The sequence below is a fragment of the Palaemon carinicauda genome, chromosome 34, assembly GCF_036898095.1.
Source record: "Palaemon carinicauda isolate YSFRI2023 chromosome 34, ASM3689809v2, whole genome shotgun sequence".
In the NCBI taxonomy this organism is placed as follows: domain Eukaryota; kingdom Metazoa; phylum Arthropoda; class Malacostraca; order Decapoda; family Palaemonidae; genus Palaemon; species Palaemon carinicauda.
The window spans coordinates 77,559,066-77,573,218 of NC_090758.1; the positions used below are offsets into that span (position 1 = coordinate 77,559,066).

The 14,153-nt window shown below is 40.7% G+C and overlaps 1 protein-coding gene across 1 annotated transcript in view; it reads left to right on the top strand.

The window, feature by feature from the left end:
• The window catches only part of LOC137626676 (uncharacterized), a 44,127-nt gene extending 35,195 nt beyond the window's left edge, over positions 1–8,932 (top strand). Inside the window, exons 9-10 of the mRNA XM_068357691.1 lie at positions 4,330–4,407; positions 8,498–8,932. Of these exons, the coding sequence (XP_068213792.1) occupies positions 4,330–4,407; positions 8,498–8,523 (104 nt within the window). The 3' untranslated portion in view covers positions 8,524–8,932. The remainder of the gene's footprint in view (positions 1–4,329; positions 4,408–8,497) is intronic.
• Positions 8,933–14,153: the final 5,221 nt, after the last annotated feature.

Genomic DNA, 14,153 nt, shown 5'->3' on the forward strand with positions numbered 1-14,153 from the left:
CAGGCTAGCCATGAGACGCTCCAAGATTTGTTGGACTCCTTCAGACTTAGACCATCTGATGAAAGGAGTGTTCAGAGCCTTCGAGGTTTTTAACTTTTTGGATTGGTGTTTGGGAGCGTTGAGCAGGAAGATCTCCCCTTCTGACAAGGAAACTTCCATGCTCATTATGTCCTGCATGGACAAGGCCATACGGGACGGTTCCAGTGAGCTTGCGGCTTTGTTCGTTTCCGGGGTCCTCAAGAAACGGGAAAACCTTTGCTCCTTCTTGTCAGCTGGAGTAACACAGTGTCAGAGATCGGAACTTATGTTTGCTCCTCTCTCAAAGTGCCTTTTCCCAGAAGAGTTGATAAAGGAGATTGCTGCCTCCTTGATTCAAAAAGACACGCATGACCTGGTTGCGTCATCTGCCCGCAAAGCCACCCCTTTGCCTACCGTGTCTAGACCCAGGATGGACACTCCAGCGTCCAGGTTCATTCCGCCCTTTCGTGGCAGAGCCTCCAGCAGAGGAGGTGCTCGTGCCGAAGGGAGACGTGGGAATAAGAAGAAAGGTACCAAGTCCTTTAAGGGCAGAGTCTGACTGCCACATTCTTCAGACAGCAGTGGGAGCCAGACTCAAGAACTTCTGGCAGTCCTGGGAGAAAAGGGGCGCAGATGCACAATCTGTGAAGTTGCTCAGAGAAGGGTACAAGATCCCGTTTGTACGCAAACCCCCTCTAGCAACGTCTCCCATCGACCTCTCTCCCAGGTACAGAGAGGAGGACAAGAGACTAGCTTTGAAGCAAGAGGTGTCCCTCTTACTAGAAAAGGGAGCGGTAGTCAAAGTCCGGGACCATCAATCCCCGGGCTTCTACAACCGTCTCTTCTTAGTGGTAAAGAAGACAGGAGGGTGGAGGCCGGTGCTAGACGTCAGTGCTCTGAATGTCTTTGTCACAAAGCAGACGTTCGCCATGGAGACGACAAAGTCTGTTCTAGCAGCGGTCAGGAAGGAAGACTGGATGGTCTCTTTAGACCTAAGGGACGCTTACTTTCACGTCCCCATCCACCCAGATTCCCAACCTTTTCTAAGGTTCGTTTACGGGAAGGTTGTCTACCAATTTCAAGCCCTGTGCTTTGGCCTAAGCACGGCTCCTCTTGTCTTTACGAAACTGATGAGGAATATTGCCAAATTCCTGCATTTAGCGGACATCAGAGCCTCCCTCTATTTGGACGACTGGCTTCTAAGAGCTTCTTCCAGTCGTCGCTGTCTGGAGAATCTAAAGTGGACTCTAGATCTGACCAAGGAATTGGGTCTCCTGGTCAATATGGAAAAGTCCCAACTGGTCCCATCCCAAACTATAGTGTACTTAGGGATGGAGATTCACAGTCAAGCTTTTCGGGCTTTTCCGTCGGCCCCCAGAACAAGTCAAGCCCAAGGATGCATCCAGAACATGCTAAAGAAGGACCGATGTTCAGTCAGACAGTGGATGAGTCTGATAGGGACGCTTTCATCCCTGGAACAGTTCATCGCGTTAGGGAGACTGCACCTCCGTCCCCTTCAATTTCACCTAGCTGTGCACTGGAAAAAGGACAAGACGCTAGAAGCGGTCTCGATCCCCATTTCCGAGAAGATGAAGTCATCACTGACTTGGTGGAAGGACAACATCTACCTCAGAGAGGGTCTGCCCCTGGCTGTTCAGACCCCCAACCACGTTCTCTTCTCAGACGCATCGGACACGGGCTGGGGTGCGACATTAGACGGTCGGGAATGCTCGGGAACTTGGAACTCGAATCAAAGAACGTTACATATCAACTGCAAGGAGCTACTGGCAGTTCATCTGGCCTTGAAAAGCTTCAAGTCCCTCCTTCTAGGCAAGGTGGTGGAGGTGAACTCAGACAACACCACGGCCTTGGCGTACATCTCCAAGCAAGGAGGGACCCATTCTATGACGTTGTACGAGATCGCAAGGGACCTCCTCACTTGGTCAAGAGATCTAAACCTTTCTCTAGTAACGAGGTTCATTCAAGGCAACATGAATGTCATGGCGGACTGCCTCAGTCGGAAGGGTCAAATCATCCCAACAGAATGGACCCTACACAAGGATGTGTGCAAGAGACTATGGGCCACATGGGGCCAACCTACCATAGATCTCTTTGCAACCTCGATGACCAAGAGGCTCCCAAATTATTGCTCGCCAATCCCGGACCCAGCAGCAGTTCATATAGATGCCTTTCTACTGGATTGGTCCCATCTAGACCTTTATGCATTCCCCCCGTTCAAGATTGTCAACAAGGTACTGCAGAAGTTCGCCTCTCACAAAGGGACAAGGTTGACGTTAGTTGCTCCCCTCTGGCCCGCGAGAGAATGGTTCACCGAGGTACTTCTATGGCTGGTGGACGTTCCCAGAACTCTTCCTCTAAGAGTGGACCTTCTACGTCAGCCACACGTAAAGAAGGTACACCCAAGCCTCCACGCTCTTCGTCTGACTGCCTTCAGACTATCGAAAGACTCTCGAGAGCTAGAGGCTTTTCGAAGGAGGCAGCCAGGGCGATTGCTAGAGCAAGGAGGACATCCACCCTTAGAGTCTACCAGTCGAAGTGGGAAGTCTTCCGAAGCTGGTGCAAGTCGGTATCAGTATCCTCAACCAGTACCTCTGTAACCCAAATAGCTGACTTCCTATTATACCTGAGGAAGGAAAGATCTCTTTCAGCTCCCACAATCAAAGGTTACAGAAGCATGTTGGCAGCAGTTTTCCGTCACAGAGGCTTAGATCTTTCTAACAACAAAGATCTACAGGACCTCCTTAAGTCTTTTGAGACCTCGAAGGAGCGTCGTTTGGCTACTCCGGGTTGGAATTTAGACGTGGTACTAAGATTCCTTATGTCAGAAAGGTTCGAGCCACTTCAATCAGCCTCCTTTAAAGATCTCACTTTAAAGACACTTTTTCCTCGTTTGCTTAGCAACAGCTAAAAGAGTCAGTGAGATACACGCCTTCAGCAGGAACATCGGATTTTCATCTGAAACGGCTACATGTTCTTTACAGCTTGGTTTTCTAGCCAAAAACGAACTACCTTCTCGTCCTTGGCCGAAATCGTTCGATATTCCAAGCCTTTCTAATTTGGTTGGAAATGAACTAGAAAGAGTCTTATGCCCTGTTAGAGCTCTTAAGTTCTATTTAAGACGAACTAAACCTTTACGAGGACAGTCAGAAGCTTTATGGTGTGCTATTAAGAAACCTTCTTTACCTATGTCAAAGAATGCAGTTTCCTATTATATCAGACTGTTGATACGAGAAGCTCATTCCCATCTGAATGAGGAAGACCATGCTTTGCTGAAGGTAAGGACACATGAAGTTAGAGCTGTCGCAACTTCAGTGGCCTTTAAACAAAATAGATCTCTGCAGAGTATAATGGACGCAACCTATTGGAGAAGCAAGTCAGTGTTCGCGTCTTTTTATCTTAAAGATGTCCAGTCTCTTTACGAGAACTGCTACACCCTGGGACCATTCGTAGCAGCGAGTGCAGTAGTGGGTGAGGGCTCAACCACTACATTCCCCTAATTCCATAACCTTTTTTAATCTTTCTCTTGAAATGTTTTTTATTGTTGTTTTTTGGGTTGTCCGGAAGGCTAAGAAGCCTTTCGCATCCTGGTTGATTTGGCGGGTGGTCAAATTCTTTTCTTGAGAAGTGCCTAGATTAGAGGTTTTGATGAGGTCCTTTAGTATGGGTGGCAACCCTTGATACTTCAGCTCCTAGGAGTCGCTCAGCATCCTAAGAGGATCGCGAGGCTCAGTAAGGAAGACGTACTTAAAAAGGCAGAGTAATTGTTCAAGTCGACTTCCTTACCAGGTACTTATTTATTTTATGTTTATTTTGAATAACTGCTAAAATGAAATACAAAATACTTAGCTCATAATAATGTAAACAAGTAATGCTGGTCTCTACCCACCCCCCTGGGTGTGAATCAGCTTATATAATCACCGGCTAAGTTTAATATTGAAAAATGTTATTTTTATTAATAAAATAAATTTTTGAATATACTTACCCGGTGATTATATATTAAAGGACCCTCCCTTCCTCCCCAATAGAGACCCAGTGGACCGAGGAGAAAATTGGTTCTGTGTTTACATTGAGTACTGAGTACCTGCTCGACAGATGGCGCTGTTGATGTACACCCCCTACCTGCATAGCGATCGCTGGCGTATTTTGAACGTAGAGTTTTTCTGTCGGGCAGCAGAGCTGCAGCTTATATAATCACCGGGTAAGTATATTCAAAAATTTATTTTATTAATAAAAATAACATATTTTTGATGATTACCCTAATCTAATTACTGTATTGCACTTTATCGACAGTTCCAGCCCACGATTTTGAAGATGGGGAGTTTGAGCCGGACAGTAAACCTTTCTATGATTACATGGAAGGAGTTAAAGGTGAGTTTGAACATTTTTGTAGAAATTTTCATGCAGTAGCACTTGTTCTCGGATATACTTGTCTTGTATTTTAAATAGAGTAGTTATTTGTTTAATGAATTAATGAAATCATAACCAATAGTCAGAGTTTAAGCTGTGAAAGAAAGGATAATGTAAAATTGGTCACTTATTCACATGCCTCGGTCAAATTTTCATATTAGGTTTTCCTCTTTATCAGGTGAGGGGACCAATGAGGTCTGATTTTCTTCTATATTATGCTCTTTTTCCCATAATTCTCTTAACCATATGGAATAAAGTATAAAAAGGTCCTTTTAACACTTAAAACGATGATTTATGGCAACGTAACTGTTAGGTTCTAACAGAGAGGCGATGTGAATGCAGCCGAGTTTATTCAACAAGACAATGAGCTTAATTATAGATAGTTGAGAGTAAGGATACAAAATTCAAACTGTACAAAACATGAGATAGCAAGCTTAAACGGGGTTATATTATCAGTGCAGGAGAGAGCAAGAGACTACAAAAAAACGAGAGCAATACCGTTGCAGTGCACGTGTGTATGAAACACGTGTGGTACAGATTAATTTGACTTCCCAACAGAATGGTTAACATTGAGTTGTACCATTTAGTTCCATCCATTCTTTAGCCTTCTGTTTTACCTCCATTTCCATTTGCTTCTTCCAGTCTCTTCCATCTTGCTATCCAGTCTCTTGACCTTTGCTTCCTAGTGTAACAGCAGGGTTCTTCCAACTGAATTATCTTCTTGGCCCCAACTCCAAAAATTCAGTAAAACCACAGTTCGTAGATCCAGTTTTGACACTTCACTTTTCCCTATTTGGATTATGTTCCAATTTAGAATCTCTGAGGCCATACACATAGCTACAATTGTCCTCAAAAGTATACATCCAGTATATAAAGCTGAATGTACATACACTATGTGAACTTTAGGCTATAGTATACAGTCTGGCGTATTCTTTACACATTCTCCTCTTTCCTCATATACCTGACAATACTAAGATAACCAACAAATTTTCATTCGAGGAGTGAACTACTGTACTGTAATTGTTCAGTAGCTTCTTTCCTCTTGGTAAGGTTAGAAGAGACACTTTAGCTATGGCAAGCAGCTCTTCTAGGAGAAGGACACTCCAAAATCAAACCATTGTTTTCTAGTCTTGGGTAGTACCATAGCCTCTGTACCTTGGTCTCCCGCTGTCTTGGGTTAGATTTCTCTTGCTTGAGGGTAATCTCGTGCAGACTATCCTATGTTTCCTTATTTAATTTCTTCACTGAGATATTTTCCTTGTTGGAGCCTTTGGGCATTAGCATCCTGCTTTTCTAACTAAGGTTGTAGTTTAGCTAATAATAATAATAATGATGATAATACAACTCATAGGTTTGTGCTTTGGATGCATTCAGTATAAACCCCCTGAACATCTATGAAGATGTGATCAATAGAATATATGAGACTTATAGACACTTGCTATGGTGTAAGAAATTAAATACTACAGTATTAATTTTACCTAACAATGTCTGTTGTTTGCAAAGCATAGCAGTTACCGACACCCTTTAGAAGTGAGCGAGCTGGGTATATTCCTGGCATTCCATGCAACTTTTTTCTCTGGTATATTTAGCAGTATTTATACCTTTGAAATGGTGCTTCAAGGAGCATTTCATGGAGCGACACAGGTTCCTCGCCCAGAAATAGATTTTTCCGTCGTCAAAATCCCTTTATTAAGGAACATTCCACCAGAGTTATTTGTGATTATAGCGAGTCCACATTTTGAAACCTTTGGAAATTATCCTAAAATCTTTTTCTTTAATACAATTTATCTCCATACCAAAAATTACCTATAAGAATATGGTATCTCAAATTAACATCCTATATGTTTGATACAGATGTTAATTTAACTGACAAGTTAAAAAAGAATTAAACTGCAGAACAAAAGCAGGATTTAGATTTGCCCCCTTTTGGGAGAAAACAATTTCTTTTCACATTTGATAGATGGTGTAACCTATAAGGCAACCAGCTGTTTGCCTCTTGCATGCTTTGATAGAAAGCTTTTTTTAAGCCATTGCAATTGACATGATGAATCTGGTTTCACCTTAGCCATAGTTTGGTCAGTAAAACTCCGAGCTAGTGACTCAAAAAGTGTTCATTTGTCATTTGTTAACTTTACATTATCATCATCATTATTATCATGTGCTAGACTACAACCCTAGTTTGAAAAACAGGCTGCTATAAGCCCAAGGGCTCCAACAAGGAAGATACCCCAGTGAGGAAAGGAAATAAGGAAACAGTGTGACTTGAGTGTACCCTCAAGCAAGTAAACTCTTCTAACCCAGTGCAGTGGAAGACCAAGGTACAGAGGCTAAGGCACTACCCAAGACTAGAGAACAATGGTTTGATTTTGGAGTGTCCTCCTAGAGGAGCTGCTTGCCACAGCTAAAGAGTCTCATCTACCCTTACCAGGAGGAAAGTGGCTACTGAACAATGACAGTGCAGTAGTTAATCCCTTGATTGAAGAATTATGGTAAGCTGTTATCAATGTAGGACGGTGTTAGACTGTCTTGTGTAGACTATTATTGAAGTATTAAAATTCTTGTGTGCTCAGTGGGTTTTGTTATTAATAGATACATATATATTTTTTAAACCTTCATCCTGTTTATAATAAAAATAGAAATGCATTAATTAAACCAGCAATTCAATTGTACTTTTGATTTTTTTTTTATCAAAAACTTTGGATAGAGTTATGCAGTAAAGTATTACGTTTGTCCACTCAATTTCTATCGAGATTAGGAAATTGACAGGTTAGAATTTTGTATACATGTGATATGAGAAAATGTCCGATATTAAAACTTTAATTGAACTTGGTGACATTTAAGCTTTAAACACTTACGAGTATAAAAGGTAAATAAACTTGCTGGCTGTTATTTATTAAATGTAGCCCAGTGAATAAAGGAAATAAATAAACTACAAGAGAAGTAATTAACAATTAAAATAAAACATTTTAAGAACTGTTACAATATTAAAACAGATTTTTCTTATATAAACTATAAGACGACTTCTGTCATCCTGTTCAACATAAAAAAAAATGTGCTGCAAGTTTGAACGTTTGAAGTCCCACTGATTCAACTACCTGATTAGAAAGATCATTCCACAACTTGGTTACAGCTGGAATAAAACTTTTGCATACAGGGAATTAACCAGCAAATGATAAAAAAGGAATATAAGGGTAATTTCTTAATGTAAATTTGCTGTTCTGACTTTTAGTATTTAAAGGAGAAAATTCTTTTGTTTTTTTCATCTTGGAATTTTATATAGGTTCAAGATTAGTTGGATCTAGAGTATGCTAAGATTATTATTATCATTACTAGCTAAGCTACAACCCTAGTTGGAAAAGCAAGATACTATAAGCCCAAGGGCTCCAATAAGGGAAAAATAAGATGCATAGGAGTAGGTTATATGTATTTATTATTGCATTGCTATTGCACAGGACTTATCTGCAAGTTATTAAATAAATTTTAAACCCTTCCAGCTATCTGTATGATAGCTGAGCATTTTAATTTATTGGTCTAGTTTAACTATGTAGTGAGAACTTATCCGCATTCATTTCTCATTTTAGGGGTTGAAAGTTATGTGAATAGGATCTTATTTTCGTTCTGGGAGGGAGGAGTACTTTATAAATTTCCTTAACTCTTTTACCCCCAGGCTCTTTGGAAATTTCCAACCCTTAACCCCCAGGGGGGTTATTTTTTCCCCAGCACATTTTGCAGTATATTTTTTCTAAATTGCTCTAACAGCCCTAATTTTTGTCATAAAGAGGTCAGGTTGGTCTCATTCTCTTGGAAAATGCCTGAATTTTCTCAAAAAATTATCAAAAATGTGAAAAAATTATCAAAAATATGAAAAAAAATTTTTTATAGCATTTTTTTGCAAGGACGTACCGGTACGTCCATGGGGGGTAAAGGGATGAGTTTTTTGAAACGTACCAGTATGTCCTTTGGGGGTAAAAGGGTTAAGAATTATACAAGACTATAAAAAAGTGTCGCATGTTCTATGTAAGAAACTGACAATTATGATGCATTTTTGCAGAGGATGTTATGTCTAATCTTCAGTGATTCACTCACCGATCTATGCAGCAGTACGGTATAGAAGCGAGAGGAACGAGTCTTTCGAAGTATATTGCTGCTCTGATGCTCATTACATTGATTTTTCGTTGTTGATCTTCTTGCGATATTGCACAGTTGGACACGGGAGTCCCTGGCACACCTTGCCCTGAAATGCACCCTGCCACTTCCTTCCTTTGTGCCGAGTAAGAAAGCATATAGTGTAGGAGAGATGGCTGAAGTGGTTGGCAGGGTTAAACACTGGTACTTACCTTGTAGTAGAAGTGTAGCTGGGTGTACTTCCTCATAGCGAGGCGTGTCTATATATATAATTAGTTATGTGTTGCAGGTAGAGTATATAAACTTGTTGCTCAAATGGATAGATAGAAATTTTTTATATGTACAATAAAGTTGTTTGAGACTTTTTCTTTGATTTGTCAATTTGAGGTGAATTAGACGTGAAGAAATGTAGTTGAAATAACTGTTATAAAAATTATTCGTTCCAACGTAAATACAAACCCTCATACTTTACTATGGATATATTTTTGTTCCAGCACTATATACAAACCTGGAACTCTTTACTGCCGAGATATATTTCGGCGACAGCTGAAACTTGATGTAAAACTTTTACGCAAGGTGTAACTACCCTTTGCAAACTAGCGGAGTAGGAGCAAGGAATAGACCAACTACCCTGCTCACATGAGCACTAGTAACTGAACGCCACTTCATTTCAGCTCAATAGACAGTGTTTCTTTTTGCGTCAAAAACCTTTTAAACGGCTAACGATTAAAAGCAACTGGAGCTTTCTTTTCAGAGCTCAGACCGTGGACTCCCCTTAAGTGCAAATATCGTTGCTTCCCCTAGCGAAGCAACGGCGGCCATCACCGGGGAGGTTTCTCCTGCCTTCCTTGGGGCTTAAGGGTCTTCCCGCTAAGGAGTGGTTTCCAAGGGTGCTCTACTGTACAGTTAGCTGCAGCACACACTGCCTTTGCTCACCTTCATTCCTGCAGCTGTGGCGTAGGAACGAGTGCAGTTGTAGACTGGTTACCCTCAAGGTTTCCAGTCGGATGATCCCTTCGGAGCGGAACCCAGAAACAGCTTTGGCTATGTTTCACAGGCAGCGCTTAATGCTGAACTTCAACTTGAGCTCACTCGGCGCGTTGACGGGAAGTAGAGGGGCTGCCTGGAGGTCCGCCTTCGACGGCCGCTGTTCAGCAGTCTTCCCGCTTGCAGGAAGTGCTCCCTTCAGAGTAGTCATAGGTTTTGGGCGCCCTCCTGCCCACAGGAGAGTTTTCCTTCGCCTAATTGGTTACCCCCCAGGATTACCACCGGCAGGTACTGTATTGGATTCTTCCATGCCTCACTTAGGTGACTGCCTGCAGCTTTTACCCCCTTGCTGTTTTACTCTTTGGATACAAGAATGAGTTGTAAGCAATTTCATTGTCGCAGATGGTGATGCCTACCGACCGCTTGCAGTTGCTGCCTCTCCTATTGACGAGTCTCGTAGGCTATAACTCTCCAGGGTTAATGTCTACATTATGCCCATTGAGCACAACAAAGCTCATGGAGTTTTTTTAGACCAGGTCCTTCGAGTCTTGCGCTTTGTTTTCTACCTCTCATGAGGGAGAACCTGCTGTTCTACAAGTTCAGCATAGCCTTTTTTCGACTCCTAGAGATGGAAGGACATAGGCTACTTGCCAACCTCCTGTGGTGGGTAGGACAAGCATGAGTACTTTGCTCAGATCTTAGTCCTGTAGAGAAGTCCTTTGCAGTGTTGCGCACCCATCCGCTGAGTGCTAGCGAGGTGGGTGAGTGAGCTCTACTGCCTGACAAAGGTTGCTCACCATAGTACCCATTGCGAGTTTGCGAGACCATACTCGCCAGAACGCTGAGCTTCGGCTTGCTGTTGCCTCAAGTACGCACTTCTTTGTTAGAGCATACTCGCTCGCACCAACAAGTCCTCACACCTTACCTGTACCCATCTTTACAGGTGCGAGTCAACACTCGCCTCGTCAACGTTCGCCAGTGTTCGCTAAAAACTTGCCAGCGTTTGTCAGTGCTCGCTAGTGTTCGCTAAAAACTTGCCAGCGTTTGTCAGTGCTCGCCAGTGTTCGCTAAAAACTTGCCAGCGTTTGTCAGTGCTCGCCAGTGTTCGCTAAAAACTTGCCAGCGTTTGTCAGTGCTCGCCAGTGTTTGCTAGCGCTCGCCAGCATTTACTAGTGCTAGAAAGTAAGTATTCACTTGCAGGGATGCTTGGCCCAACCACCTAATACAGACTAAGATCTAATCGCTTTGCTAGCTGTATGTGCATTTCTTTGGTACAGCATACACGCTCACATTATGTTCACATTATGTTAACAATGTTACAGCTAATTGGCAATCAATTCCTTTGGGCAATAATGTTGCTCTTCGTCGCACACACATTATTCTTGAAAGCGACTCCATGATCTCCGTAAGGGTGCTTATAAATAGAATTTTGAAAAATTTAATCTTCTTCTATAATTTTTAGAATTCCTTAATTTCTATTGAATGTAATCTCAATGCAATTATAATATTTGTAGTACTTCATAATGTAAAAGGAATTGTAAACTTATGTTAACCAATAATCACATGGTAAAGAGATAGTTTTGTCAAAACAGTGCTGTGGTGAATAGACTATGAAGAAAAGGAATAATGACAGTTTATTTAACCAGAGTCTTGCATCTGAAAGTTGAAAGAAGTTGAGAAAATATAAGGATTCCTGTAGGAAACACATTGATGCCACTAAAGCAGTTGCCTTTAACCCTTTTACCCCCAAAGGACGTACTGGTACGTTTCACAAAACCCATCCCTTTACCCCCATGGACGTACTGGTACGTCCTTGCAAAGAAATGCTATAAAATTTCATATTTTTGATAATTTTTTGAGAAAATTCAGGCATTTTCCAAGAGAATGAGACCAACTTGACCTCTCTATGACAAAAATTAAGGCTGTTAGAGCAATTTAAAAAAAAATATACTGCAAAATGTGCTGGGAAAAAAATAACCCCCTGGGGGTTAAGGGTTGGAAATTTCCAAAGAGCCTGGGGGTAAAAGAGTTAATGTCAATTATATGTAAGTGATGATAAAATGAAAATGGCCGCCTGGTGTTATAGTAATTAAAAAATCATACAACTGCTCTAATATCTTCATATATCACAAGTACATACATGAAAATGATTATCAGGTTGCATCTCAAAAGTTGCATACTGTATTTGTGATGCTATTTGTCCTTATGATAACTACAGGTTATCATAAATTATATATTCTTTAAGCTGGTAAAAGTTTCCTACCAGCTGATTGGTTGCAAGTACCTTGTCCAAATAGCGTCATTGTTTTCAAATAATTACCGAGTAACGTGATTCAGAACTTATTATCCAACATAGATTTCTCCCTCGGATATACCAGTATGTTGTGTCAATAATGTTAACGAATAAACCGATTACAAAGTATTGTGATGGTAAGTCTAAATTTAATAACGCTTGCTGAAGCCAACGACAGGAGCTTATTGTTGGATGCAACCTATGTAGTTTTGTAGCTTTTCACATATTTTAACACAAATTAGGATAAATTACACTAAGCATAAGATAAAAAGGCATATAAGCTTTCTTTGAATACCAGAATCTACTAAAAATGTGGAATTCTTAAAACAGGCTGTTGGTGAAAACATGCTGAGAGGTAAAAGGGTTCATTGAGGTTAGAAGGTTTCTGAATGGAAGCCGGACTTGGTCGTATGGTTAGAGCCTTATCTTTCTCTTCATCTTATGATAAGGAGTACTCATACAATGATTACTAATGTCTTTGGGCATTAGATTTATGAGTTTTAACCTCTGGATAGTAGGATAGTAAAATGCTTTAACTTTTATAATATAAAAACAAATTCATTTAAGGGTTGCGGAAAGACCTCACATCTTTAATTGATTAATAGATTTATGGGAAAAATTGGATAGAGAGTACAGTAAATAATAAGAGGTAGTGGGATACGCTGAACTTACTATTGGATGTTACCTAGAAATCTTAACATTTCATACATTTCAAATAGATATTGATGATAATCTATTTGACGCTCTCAAAGAAAACTATTTGATGGTACAAAACTATGTTTGACAGATTTGGAAAATTACTCTTAGCAACATGGTGTGTTATCGTCTGTGTTTTTCATAATGTATACTGTTGCTATTACTGTAACTTGTTAGGACAGCCAGTCCACCTTGCATGATGTACAGTTGTCTGAAGCCCCTTCCACACGAGGGGCAAATGCATTGCAGCCAGACACTTACCAATTTTGTGGTAAGGGTGACGATCACGAGTGTATTTGACGTCACAGACGAGGAAACCATGGGCAAACCATCGAAGTGCACTTTGCCCTCTGCTGGGCGTCTGGCCCAAGTCATAAGTTCGCCTGACTATCTACTGCCTGCCTTATACTGAATGATCTGTTGAGATTGTTTCAAAGAGCGAATTACGGGCAAATTAGAGTGCCTGTCTTGCATTTGCCACTCTTGTGGAAGTGCCTTAAGCATGTGTGTGCAATATGTATCCCTTTTGCATCCAGCTACCCACAACATGCATCAGTTTTTTACCTCCATGCCCCCTTTCTTTCTCCCACTTTTCTATCCAATCACTTTATTTTTACCTCATTGTAGAATTGTGGATTTTTCCCACAGTTGCCCCTCTTAGCTGAATGGCTTTCCTGGCCCTGTCACTTTGACTCTACAATAAGCTCACACTAGACAACCAAAAGACTGAAAAGGCTTTTAAGAGGAAACGGAAGACTTGTATGTTTAAAAAGTTTTGATAATGTGGATTTGATAATAAACCAGCAATATGTGGTGTGAAATGCTGAATGGCTTGGAATGCATACGATAAAATGAATTATGAAAGGTTCTGTAGAGAGTAGGGTTCCCCTGCAGCATAAGACTAGAAAAGCAGCCCTTAAAGTAAGGCAACCCTAGTTAAATCAGTCTACAGTAAATCAAAGTCTAATGACCAGAAGTTTTTGTATGAATTGAGAACTGAAATCTTTCTATTGTCTGCATTATTATTTGTTTTAATGCAAAGTTTGTAAATTTAGATTTCTTATAGAACTAAAGTAATATAAAAGGCAATTTAGACTTTTATTTTAAAGGCGTGAAGAAAAGATAATATTTCAGAAGTACAGTACTTTAATCGGTGTTCCGTTTGATGTGCTTTTATATTTATCTCTGCCAACAAAGTTAGAAGGAGGTTATGTTTTACCCCTTGTTTGTGTGGTTGTTTGTGAACAGCCTCCTGGCCACAATTTTAATCGTAGAGTAACGAAACTTGCAGGGATTAACTGTTACGTAAAAAGCTGAAAAGGATAAAATTTGGAAGGTGAAGGTGAAGGTCACGGTCAAGCAAAATGTCCAATTCTCGTAATCAGCCATAAGTTTGGACCTTGTCGCAGATACTTCAAACTTAGTTCATATTTGAGTGTATGAAAATCCACGCCAATTTATATATGTTAAGGTCAAAGGTCAAGGTCGAGAAATAAACTGCTGTGGCGGAGGTCTGAGCCCTATTGAGTGTTTCATTAATAATAAATGTAGTAAATAATTTCAGAAGTAATTAAGCTGAACAAAAAATCGTTGTATGGGATAATGG